The sequence below is a fragment of the Galeopterus variegatus genome, unplaced genomic scaffold, assembly GCF_000696425.1.
Source record: "Galeopterus variegatus unplaced genomic scaffold, G_variegatus-3.0.2 Scaffold2075, whole genome shotgun sequence".
Taxonomy (NCBI): Eukaryota; Metazoa; Chordata; class Mammalia; order Dermoptera; family Cynocephalidae; genus Galeopterus; species Galeopterus variegatus.
Window position 1 is genome coordinate 26,641 of NW_007728186.1, and position 13,212 is coordinate 39,852.

General features: G+C 36.7%; 1 protein-coding gene across 1 annotated transcript in view; it reads left to right on the plus strand.

Annotated features, from left to right (window-relative positions):
* ERICH3 (glutamate-rich 3) overlaps positions 1 to 13,212 on the plus strand; it is a 109,159-nt gene that overhangs the window by 7,986 nt on the left and 87,961 nt on the right. The window contains exons 4-6 of the mRNA XM_008580393.1: positions 3,627 to 3,698; positions 5,454 to 5,582; positions 10,548 to 10,706. Coding sequence (XP_008578615.1) covers positions 3,627 to 3,698; positions 5,454 to 5,582; positions 10,548 to 10,706 — 360 coding nt within the window. The remainder of the gene's footprint in view (positions 1 to 3,626; positions 3,699 to 5,453; positions 5,583 to 10,547; positions 10,707 to 13,212) is intronic.

Sequence of the window (13,212 nt, forward strand, 5' to 3'; positions counted from 1 at the left end):
TTTTTTTTTTTTAAATCTGACATAGCATTTTGAGTGGAATATGTAGCTAACTTGATAAATTATTTCAGCCTTGCTCCATGGAACTCATAGTTTCAAACATCAACACCATTTGAATCTCTGTGAAGAAGCACTTTTCGGCTTGACCATACAACAGTAAATCAGAAAAACTTGGCTTGCAAAACCGTTGACCTGCGGGTGCAGAAAACATTTATGAACAGCTATAGAATCACCAGTAAACCAATACTAAGTAGAGTGCCACTATAAATATTTATTATTATGCTACCATAACATTGAGCAAGTGGAGTGATCATTTAACATGTGCATGGTCTATTAATTTAGGAATTCATTTTGTGCTTTATATGATGTGCATGAATTATATAGAATCATTGTTTATGCCCCTGAATTCACTTGCTTATAAAAGTATTTGTAAGAATTCCACAATTCTGTTAAAAAATATATAATACAGATTACAATTAATCTATACCTAGTTTCAAACCTAATTAATAGGCACTGATTTCGGTATTAGCTTTGATCCTTGAAGTTTGTTTTTCCAAAATCTCACGTAACTGACATATTATGACACTTCAGAACTGCTAAATATGCTATTATTTGAGAGTATTGGTGCATTCTTAAGGTTTTCAATAAATATCTTAGATGAATGTTAATATATAACATAGTATATAATTTATATATAATAGACTAATAATTATAATATAGAATATGTTAATAGAATAAACAATATTTCTAAATTGTCACATTTGTCTCACATTTAGTTTATGCTGACGCTGTTTACTAAATATTGTATTAATATTCCTGTATTCACTCAAGCAACAAACAGTAATTGCAGGCTTACCATGTGCCAGTATGAGGCTATGTGTTGTGGCTGTGAGATATAATTAAAAAAAAAAAATCAACTGTAGAAAGTGATTGAATGTTAGAAGAGAGGAACAAACAGACTGAGCTCAGAAAAGAGGGGAAGGTGACTTTCCTCTGTGGGAGTCAGAGAAAGCTGAACAGGGGTCCTGTTCCTAGAACTGGATCTTGAAGGCTGAGTGAGTTATATTAAGTGAAACAAGTCAGGCACAGAAAGAAATACCACATGTTCTCACTTATTTGTGGGAGCTAAAAATAAATAAATATACAAACAAAGGGCAGTGGGGGGAAGAAGACACAATAATTACAATTCCTTGAACTTGTTAAGACAAGTGAACAGATATGATGTAGTGGGTGGGGGATGGAAGGGAAAGAAGGGAGGGGGAAAGAGGAACAGGTAAAGGGACATGAAAATCAACTACAATGTATATTGAGAAGTTAAAATTAAAAAAAAAAAAAAAGAAAATGTGGGAAAGGCCTTCCAGAGAGTGAAGACAGCAGGTGGGACATTACAGAGCTGCGAAAGGACGTTGTGGATGGAAAGGGACGCTCACTGAGGCCAGACTGTACAGAGGGTTGTTTGGAAGGAGTGGCAGGAAGTGTCACTATCCAACAGGTTGGAGCCCACTTTCTGGAGAGCCTTAAAACCCCAGCCCTGGAGTGTAGGTGATGAGGCAATGAAACGTTTCTCAGCAGGGGAGTGAAATAAATGAGCAGAGCTGTTTTAGAAAGATGATGTTGCTAAAAATGTGGATGATGGATTAATGAGCTGGAAAAGATTGGAGGTGGGAGGTCAATTAGGAAGCTGTTGCCAGAGGGTGCAGGCTGGCGGCATCAGTGGTGACGCTGGGGAGATGCAGCTGTCGACAGAGACTCTGAAGAGGGAGGAAGGTCTAAAGTGACAGTCAGAGGAGGGCTGAAGGAGTCCAGAGCATCTCCGAGGGTTCTGGCCTGGTGGGTGGTGTGTGCACTGCAGGAGATTGGGAACAACAACGTAAGCTGGGAAAGAGCCTTCAAGTGGTGAAAAGCATGCCTCATAGAATGGTGTCCTGGAAGCCAGGAGGCTCTCGTAAGCTGCAGAATGGTTTATAAGATGAGTGGTCTCAGCGGTGGCAGAGAGGAGGGGTGGTGGGAGTGGGTGGCTGCAGTGGAGCTGGGAATAAACAGAAGATGGAAAATGGTTGATAGTGATTTTAATAAAATGTGGTAAGTGGGTGAGAGATCAAGGAAAGGAGCTCGGAGAGGGAAGTGTGAAGAGGATGGATGGTAGGTAGGTAGGAAATGACTGAGTCTGCCCGTTCCAAGGGCAGTGGTAGGAGGAGATCAAGAAAAGAGAAAACACATTTTTTCAAAGGGCCAGTAGAGCTGGGAAAGAGCCTTCAAGTGGTGAAAAGCATGCCTCATAGAATGGTGTCCTGGAAGCCAGGAGGCTCTCCTAAGCTGCAGAACGGTTTATAAGATGAGTGGTCTCAGCGGTGGCAGAGAGGAGGGGTGGTGGGAGTGGGTGGCTGCAGTGGAGCTGCGAATAAACAGAAGATGGAAAATGGTTGATAGTGATTTTAATAAAATGTGGTAAGTGGGTGAGAGATCAAGGAAAGGAGCTCAGAAAGGGAAGTGTCAAGAGGATGGATGGTAGGTAGGTAGGAAATGACTGATTCTGCCCGTCCCAAGGGCAGTGGTAGGAGGAGATCAAGAAAAGAGAAAACACATTTTTTCAAAGGGCCAGTAGATAAACACCCTCAAATGCATCTGGATGATTCCAGATCGAATTGTAAACAGATTATTTTTACGTGAGACTCAATTTTAAATGATAAAATTACTATATTACAGAAAATTTAAAAGATACAAATCAGCATAAAAAAGGAAAATAATCAGATGTAATTCCTCCTCCTGGAGACAAATGCTGTTAACATACATTTCTTTTTACTCCTAGTCATATTTATACATTAGTAAAATCATGCTGTGTTGTGATAGGGACATGGTTTTGTGGAATAAAACAAAACAAAACAGAAAACAGGAAGTTAATGTTAGGCTGAGGTTGAAATTACAGCTCTGCCACTGACTAGACCTATGACCTGGGCAAATTCATGATCCTCTGCCTCAATTTCTTTGTAAGATGGGACTGCTCGGCAATGAGAGTTATTCAAGAAGAGACGATGCGTGCCAAGCAGCTTCCAGCACAGGGACAGGCACTTGATATGGGCTTGGTCAATTAAATCGTATTTCTGGGCAATTCTATGTCCTGCTTTTTTCCTGCATTACATGTACTTTCAATGTTTTAACCAAAATCTTTATGAACCTTATTTTGATGATTATTTTCTATTCCATCATATAGAAGTAACAAACTTAACTATTCTCTTCAAAGTTAAGAGATAGTTAATAGTTAATAGTTTGAAAGTTAACTATTCTCTTCAAACTATTCTCTGCATTTTTGTTTCGAGGGGAAAAAATTGTTTTAGACAGCATCTTGGTGCATAAAACACTTTTAAAAATTATTATTCAGATATTTTTCTAGGATTTGAAGTGAAATTTATTGGTTAAAGAGTATGAACATTTTTAACTATTTGGAACTGGCTTTCCAAAGAGGTACCAATTTATATTCTCACCTGCACACTTAATGCAGGTGATTCTTCTCCATCTCAATAATGAGAGGGGTAATTGAGAATATAGTTAGCTACTGGGATTATTTTCCTGTAAAAAATTCTTGTTATGATTGATTTGATTCTCTCCTCCATTCTTTCCTGTATACTTAGCGTTATCATCAGCTTGAAATAAAAAAGAAACTGGAGACCTTAGCTAGGAAGGAACGAATTCAGAGATTTAAGGTGAGGAACTACATAACTCTCTTTTGCTTCATAATATTATTTCATGATTTCAAAAACCAGTGGTGTTTAGCGTTATCATCAGCTTGAAATAAAAAAGAAACTGGAGACCTTAGCTAGGAAGGAACGAATTCAGAGATTTAAGGTAAGGAACTACATAACTCTCTTTTGCTTCATAATATTATTTCATGATTTCAAAAACCAGTGGTGCTATTACTGAAGTTCCCTGGGGCCCTTTACTTTTGGGTAACACATAGCAAAGGTTGAATATTGGTTCCCCAAAGCCTGAATCTTGGCCATTGTCATTATAAAAGATCACGACAAAATAGGAACCATTTGGGCAAAATAAATTTTAATAAGGCACAAACCTTTCAAATACAAACTTGAAAACATTGTTTCCATGTTTGAAATTTTGCTTTTGTATTTTGTATTTCAAAAATAAAGGCCAAGGGATTTTTGTCTGTCTTAAGGTAAAAATAGATGGTAATGTTCTCAACATGAAAAATAGAGCATTTTAAGAATTATACAGTGGGATATTTTCATGTGAATGTGGCCCATGAACATATATAGTGGGAAAGATCCTCCTTAGCAAAAGAAAGCAAGATAAGATTTAGACATTTTGTAGAAGGCATTTTAACAGTTCTTGTTTTTTATTTTTGTATTTGATAGCCCTTCTTTGCAACTTACTAAATACATAAATTTGAATCGAGATGAGAGATTCAATTAGGCATGTTTGAAAGATTTCAGTTGAAGTGGCAGTTTTACTCAATTTCTTGAGCCACTCAAACTTGTATGTTGTTCTTAATTTTCTGTGTAGTCTTACAAATGTGGGGCCTACGACCTGTTTCACAAACAGATAAATATCCGTAAAGCTTCCGTAGAATAACTTGCCATATAAGACAGTAATTTTCCCTCTTGCCTAGTAGACTCAAATCTATTTTATCAGGGTCAAAAGATAATCTTGTTACTAAAGTGTTGCTAAATGACAGAAGATAGGTCAGTTTTTCAAGATCAGAAGAGTTGGTGTGTAGAGATTTGTGGTTAATTAAATTTTGCTGATATTGTCCTACATCAAGGGCTAAGTCCATAATTTATCTGCTGAAATTTTGGTGGAGAAAAAGTGTTATTGGAAACTGTGACCGACACTGCCTGAAGTAGTGTGAGCTGTGGCGTCTACACTTTATTCACCCTTGCCCAGACTGCCAGACACACTAAACTGGGGACATGGGCGTATTAGAGCATTGGCAGAGATTCACTATAGACACTCCAGTTCCTACCCAGATGATTTTTATTTGCAACAATTTTCACTTTATGGCTACAATTGGCAAAAGATATGTTTTAGGTCCCCTTTATTTAATGTGAAGCCTTTTTTTCTTCATGGCACTATTTAATTTACTTATTTAGTAAGGTTGAAAAGTACTATTTTCTGGTGGTCTCTACTAATCAGAATAGTGAAGAGCAGTGTGGTTTTTGAAGTGATCTTCCTAAAGTAGGTTAATAATTATTATTGATAAAGCTGAGGACATACTGTTTTTGTAGCTATTTTTTTGAGCACATCTAAAGCAGACTGGATTTTCTACCTTTTATCACCACATCCAACTCTCTAATTCATCTGTGGAAACTTCCTAACCACCATGACAGGCCTCAGAAGTAGCACTCTTGAAAGGAATAAGACAGGTCTTCTTTAGTCACATAGGCACTAACCTAACCTAGATTACTAACCATACATCTATTTGCTACATTGCTTTCTTATTCTAGGGAGAACACACAAGACGGTCTATTGAAAATAACATGCCAATCCTGTCTCCCCGCCCCCCAGCTGGCCCAAAGACTAGCCGTGGCCATAGTGTTCTGGTTGATGAAGGACATTCCAGCCCATTAACACTGGTGAGTCATATTAAATACTCTGCATGCAGTATCCCAGCTGATTAATTTATGATTTCTTATTAATTTCAGAAAGAATTCTCCAGGAATATGTCAGCATAATTCTATGAGTCCTACTAAATGAAAATATGTTCTTGTATCTGTTCAACTCTCTCTCTACTGAATGTCCTTTAAACACTCTGGCATGCAGTATCCCAGCTGATTAATTTATGATTTCTTATTAATTTCAGAAAGAATTCTCCAGGAATATGTCAGCATAATTCTGTGAGTCCTACTAAATGAAAATATGTTCTTGTATCTGTTCAACTCTCTCTCTACTGAATGTCCTAACTCCAATCAATATCACCCCTGCCAAGTCCATTTTGCTTGTTACTGTTGGATTTGTTTTTTTGAGGTGAAGATTATTTAAGTTACTTACATGCCCAGACACCTTTTCTGGCTTTGTATTACCTATAGAAAAACCCAGACTCTTTCACCTCACATTTAAGATCCTCAACCATGTGACCGCAATTTAGCTATCCAAATAGTTTTTTCCCACAAGTGCCCTTCAGCACCCTACAATGCAGCAGAATCGAGCCACGAGTTGTTCCACACATGTTCTATATTCTGTGACTTCTTAATTTTGTTCTTGCTGTTCTCTCTGCTCCCACCTCATCTGTACAAATTCTATGGTACCATATACCATACCTAAAGATACTAATATCTGAGCTTCTTTTATCAAAAGTATATGCACATACTCTAAGATAAAAATAATTAAATGTGCAGAAATTCTATTTGAAGAAATTGTGCACTGATATTTTATCCCAGCTTGATTCATTTATAACCTAGAGGTAGTATTTGCTTAGAGGGAGGTTAAGTTCCTTGAAACAATATAGATATAGGAAAAGATTTACAAAAATATTTGCTGGAGGTTGATGGTTTAAGTTGTAACTGAATTGCTTGATTATATCTTTATCCTTGCTTTGTGTAGCCTAATATATTTCCTTGTTAGCATAAACTTTTTTTGAATTGCACAATATTTATAACAGGGAAATCACAGTGCTTTCACAGGTTGTTGAAAGAAGTTCATCACATATAGTGCTAAGCTTTGACATTATCAAAAGAGTAAATATGTTTTGACATTTCCTGATGAACAGCTCAGGTGATGAAAAGTGAACATCTTACCCTTTTTTGTTACCCTATTTCCAGGTTTGATTTGAATGTATATGTATACAAATTTCTTTTATTGGATGGCAAAATCATTAGACTCTCAAAAGCTTAACCCCAGTGAAACAAAAGAAATAATAAAGTGCTATTTTCTGTCTTCCCACCTATTTCAGAGAAGAAAAACCCTTGAAAGGCTTTCTTTTCAATTTTCCAGCTGAACACCCTCAATAAATAGTTTATGATACATCCAGGAGATCTTAATGTGGCAGGAGTCAGAAGGTAATTTAAAAATTACAGAAAACACTGACACCAGCACTTCAAAAGCCTATCTCTCTGGTAAGCCCCATTCTTCACTTGGTCACCCCCTATGGTGTTTTTGCATCTTAAGAGATACCTACTGTGATCTTGGAATTGTAATTCCCATTTTACAGAAATTCAAGACCCCTTATTTGTTTTTCCAACCTGGTTACGTATCCTTTAAATTTGACTCCTGACCTCCAAGCACCATTGAGAAGAAGATAATATTCCTTTTGGGTATTGCCATTGATTTTTTCTTTTTTAACTTTCTTGAGTGAATAAGGAAAGCATCCAGTGCAATGTTAGTGCACTTGGTCACTAATTGCACCTAAACTTTCAAAACAGCATACAGGCTTTTAGCTGCACTACTCCCTTTAAAATGTGGAAAGTCATGTCAACTAATTTTGCACATGCTTGAAAAATTCACCCCCAGAGATCTACTAAGAATTAGAAATGCTCAGCTAAGCTGAGTAATCACCAGGTAGTCAATTTCAATTCTCATTCTGGTACAGTTTTGAAAATGTTAAGCTACAGTGCCATATTTATTCCAGAAAAGAGATTACAATTTAAAATATAGCAAATTTAAGGTAGCTTCTGATGTGAACTACAACAATTTGTAGCTCACAGCTGTTAGTTAATGGTGCAGATTTGTTTTTAGAGGTAAATGTAATCAGTTAAACATTTGACTGCCACATTCATCTCACTGAATGATATCTGTATGCAAATGTGTGGAAGTAAAATTTAGAGCACAACAGCCAATAGATCATGTTCTAGTTTGCAGTAAACTGCTTTCTTGAATTCCTACATTAGATTTTTCGTGTTTCTGTGTTCAGCTGGATTATATGATAGGACAGAGTGTTAAGGCATATTTGTTTTACAGAGTTCAAAAGAATTCTTTTGGGTGACCTGATTCCCTTGATCAGAAACCTCTAGTTTAATTTCTATTCATGGGTTTTAAGACCTTTTACCTTTTGGCCTATGTAGGCTTATCTCTGAATTTCTGTAAAATTACAATTTCAAGATCACAGTAGGTATCCCTTAAGGTGCAAAAGCACCATAGGGGGTGACCAAATGAAGAATGGGGCTTACCAGAGAGACAGGCTTTTCAAGTGCTGGTGTCAGTGTTTTCACTGTTTTCTTTAAATCAAGTACTGCTCTAGTCAATCCACTTGGCTTCTTGTATTGATTGTGATCTAGATTTGTGTGCAGAGACCCAAAGTAACAATGGCTAAAACATAAGGCTCCCTCCCCCCAACACACATACAAGAGTCTCAGCTGGTGTGCCATCTCTACTCAATGAAGTCATCAAAAGCCCGCACTCCTTTTGGGTTATTGATCTGCCAAATTTAGGGTGTTCCCTTAATCCACATAAGCCAAGATGGTGTATAAACCGTGCGGATATTTCAGGCAGAGGGAAGAGGTAAAAGGGAAGATGAGGGCACACTTCTTCTAAGGGCACAATCTGGAGGCTTTACGTATCACTTCTACTCGTACCTTACTAGCCCAAACTAAGGCATATGTCTACACAGAGTTGCAAGGGATACTGGGAAATATAATCCTTATTTATGATAGCCATGTTCCCAGATAAAAATTGTATCACAAGTGAAGAAAGGAAAACAAATACTGGGGAATATTTTCTTTGCTATTCTTCCCATGTCTGGCCCTCTTTCTACTTGGATATTCAAATTTATCATTCTTTTTCTCTACTTATCCATTTTCTTCTCTTGCTTAACCATTTGAATGTTTAACCATTTGAATAAAATCTCAGTGCTTCTGTGAAACATAATAGCTTCACTGGCTCACTGTAAATATGCTCCAAACTGTTAGTTCTAAGAACTATTCTCAGGTATTTTGTTGTTATTGTCTTTTTGGCAGTATTCATGTCGTTCATGTGACACTAATTGTCCTGTGTTGCCATTGGATGTTAAAAATTACTTTTTATCTCCCCACAGGGCCTATGAATAAATAAACGTTCAATAAATGTTAACAGAATCAGAAATTTAGCAACATATGACATGCTTCTCAAGATGGAACTAAGTCTAATTTTTGGTAGTAGGAGCTGCCTTTTCATTTTTAATGTGTTATATACTCTTTTCCAGAGTTGAATATTTGTTGTTGAATATTTGTTGTATTCTTTAGAGTCCATGTATTAAGCCTTATTCATGAGTCATTTGCATACCATACTTCTCACAGCCTGTTAGCCAAATATGTATATGCTATTCTTGACAGGTTTTCCATTGTCTTATTATAATAGGATCACTGGGCCCAAAGCCTCATTTTTTTCCAATTTTGACCTTTTGCTAATCATTATACTAAACTTACAATGTACTGTCAATGCCCCAAAGGGCAGTCTAATGCTCCATACTGGCACTTCTGGTATTCGCTGCAGTACATCCTTGGTTGGAAAATGCATCAGTGAGGGGCTCAGCAGGAAACATATGGCTCACACAAATAGGGTAATTAGGAAGTGTTTAATAAAGAAACTATTTACAAAGATGCAGGCAGGGTTAAGGAAAACCAACTAGGGATGTTAAGCATGCTAGGGTCAGCACAATGGGAACCCATAGCACCTAGACTGAAGAGGGAAAGAGAGGGATCAGATAGCAGAACCATCAGATAGTACCTATAGTTAGGAGAGGGCTTCCCAGCAGGAGCTGTGGCCTTTGGAAGAGGAACCCAGCTGGCCCGTTATGACCATGCAGGGAGGGGTCCGGAGAAGAAAGACCCTAATCTCATTCTCCTGTCCTTCCATTTCCTGCTAGTGCCTCTCATGGGTGCAATCCAACTGCAATCCTGAGGTTAGCTGGTATAGTCCCCAAAGGAATGACTCCTGGGTCCCAGAGCAGACCAGAGAAGGTAGACAGTAGAGCCAGAGCGGCAAATGCAAAATACCCAGCATGGAAAGCATGTCCATTTTTACACAGTGTTTTCCACAGTCACCAGTTACAGTTTTTCATTTTCATTTTCTTAATGTCAAGGAAGCAGTTGGATAAATGGAAATGCATTACAGTTAAGCATCTGCCTCTCCTCTTTTGTTTGAGTCATAATTGTCTGCTTTTACTTCATCCCCAATCTTATGGCTTAAAGCATTCAGAGTAGAGTTTATATTGAAAACACTTAAACAGAAATGAGTCCATTCCAATAATATTCCTTTAGATCCTTAAAGTAGGAACATGATTCAACTTAACATTTAATTGAGCAAAGCCAGCTCTTCTATGTACAGCATAAATTAGGTATTGTCAGTGAGTTTACAGTATGAAAAAAGTACAGGAATGTAATAAAGGATATCTCCTTTGTCTAGAATATAATTGTGGCATTTAGTTATGTAGAGGACTTCAACACCATATGTTTTAACAAATACTTTGGGTCATAAGGGTATGTATAATGGAAGGACATAATTAAAGTTTAATCTGTTCAGTAAAAAGGCACCATTAATTACTCTAAGCAATTTGTTAGATTATTAATTGGTTCTGGAAATGTGTCAAGATACTAATTTAAATGGAATTTTTTTCCTTGATTGTCTAGACAGCCCCTCGACCATATACTGCCCCAGGAAATATGCAGCCTCCAATGCGATTACAGCCTCTTCCCAGTAATCCTGCAGTAGGAACTGTTCCAAAGATAACTTCGAGGTTCAGATCAAAAACCTCATTGCTGGACAATGATGCTCCGTTTCCCATTGGGGTAAACATTATTTTCTTCAAGAAATATCTTTTTATTCTTGATTAGAATATTACGTTATCATAGTTTTTAGATGCTGTATTCAATTAATCAACACAGTGAAATTTATATTGTGCATTTATTGAGTACTTACTATGTACATCTGATTGATTATGCCTTACGCTAACTGGAAGGCCTGTAAGTTTTGAGCAAAAAGAGTAAGAAATCAATTTGTAATAATGTATGATGATTTCTTATTAATTTGAAAGGCTGATTGAGAAACAAAGAGGAAACACTTTTCATAAGATATGACTTCTGTCAGAAAAGACCCAGGATTTACTCTTTCCATGTTTTAACTGCATGAAACCTAGAAAATGAAACTTTCCTAGAATAAGTTTGCATTTGCATGCTGACTTACTTTCTCATCAGTGTATGAAATTGCTTCAAGTTTGACTCTTAGAAGGTTGAATATAGAAGGAAAAGAATGTCCATCTTTAAAACATGCTGAGTTAATCACACAGGAGCTTGACTCTTCTTCCCTTTCAAGGTTGTATCTCAGGTAATTTTCACTCATTTTAATAGAGTCGAGGAAGGAGATCTTGTAACTATGAAATATGAGTTACTCAAACAGGGAGGAATAATTAGGGCATTCAGTAATCAGGGAGGGTTTGTTTGTATTTCTAACATGAAGGAGAAGCATTTGCCAGCTTAAGAAAGAACCTGTGTCGTGAATATAATTGTCATGATGTTCAATTGGGTGAATTATGTTTCATTCCTTATTAGGAAACAAGACATATGAAATTAAGATATTTTTATCTTTAACTGACAGATAACCTTGATGCTAAGAAATTAACTCAGACAAATAAATGATTGTTTCACAGTAAAAGTATAAATATAACTCTAAAAATAATATTTTAATCCACTTAATGTAATTTTCAGCTTGTGATACACTGTTCACAAACCTTATTTCAGTTAATTTAATAGTAGTACCCCAGAAGCAGGAGAAATTAATCCAAAAGTGGGGGTGCTCTATCTTGGGAAGACTGCTTAGAGCTAGACAGGAACTTGTTGGGTCATAAGTCAATTAGTTTGTTGCTTCCTAGGACCTGGTCTCCACTTTGAAGGCCCAGAGATTTCCTGTTTCAACCAGTGTCCAGGAATGGTTAGGTCCTGAGCAATTGTCTCTGGCTAACTAAAATAACTCACAACAAGCTCATTTTTCTTTCTATAGTAAACCAACATGAGGAACAAAATCATAACTGGGAGCCATTAATTCATCAAGAGATATCAAATAGCAATGCTTATAGTAAAAGTCCAATCTCCCCTCATAGGCAGACCTACTCCGGAAACCTTAGGACAATGAGAAGGTTGCCTGGTGAACGTGGAATCAGAATGAGGGGATGAGGTGTAATGGAATGTTAATGGCATCAGGCTACAATGGCCCAATGCACTCACCTTTTCTTAGGAATGGGCTTGCCAAAGATAGCAGAAAACTCGAAGGTCTTTGGCTGAAACCCTCGTATCTTCTGGGGATAGCTTTGCTATTAGGACTAGAAATATTCATAGTCCAATGGGTAGGATTTTCTCTCTCCTAGATCATAGTACTCCAATGAGTACTTTCCACATTTGCCAAGGTGATTACAATCTTTTTTAAGTTCCTATAATTATTAATTCTACTTTGATTGGTAGGTTTTCCTGTTAAATATGTCAATACTATCAATCAGGTAATATTCAAGTTCTATTGATTGAGGAGCAATTTTTTTTTCTTTCAGGTAATTTCCTAAATCTTCTCTGAGCCACTGGGTCAATTTACTAAATAAATCTATCAGGGCCTTTTATTTTCTCATTTCCAAATTTTGGGGGTATGGGTTATTGAGGGATAGGCACTTAATGGTAGTTCATATGTGCTAACAAGATTGAGATCAATTCCATGTTACTTTCAACTAGCTAAACTCACTTTTCATTCAGTAAATATTTATTGGGCACTTACTAAGGGCTTGGTACTGCTTTAGACATTGATGATATATCAGTTGTCAAGGCAGACAAAAGTAACTTATTGGAGCTTATAGTGTAATGTACATAGGCAAATATATACTCCAAGAAAATATGTAATTTTTTTCAGTGGCATCGTTGATGAAAATGATTTAATATAAAATCAGATAGGAAACTCCTAAAGAACCATAGTAGTCTGCTTGATTGCTGAATATGTGGTGAGCACCCAGTAAATTCTCATTGCTTTCTTAAAGATAAAGGATATGTATGTGAGAAGTATTTGAAGGTACAAATGGCATCGTTGATGAAAATGATTTAATATAAAATCAGATAGGAAACTCCTAAAGAACCATAGTAGTCTGCTTGATTGCTGAATATGTAGTGAGCACCCAATAAATTCTCATTGCTTTCTTAAAGATAAAGGATATGTATGTGAGAAGTATTTGAAGGTACAACACATTTAAGCACGTTGAACTTTTCTTAGTAGCAAGAGTGAGTCTTTGATTTAGGCAAAAGCAATTTGGTAAAAAACAAACTA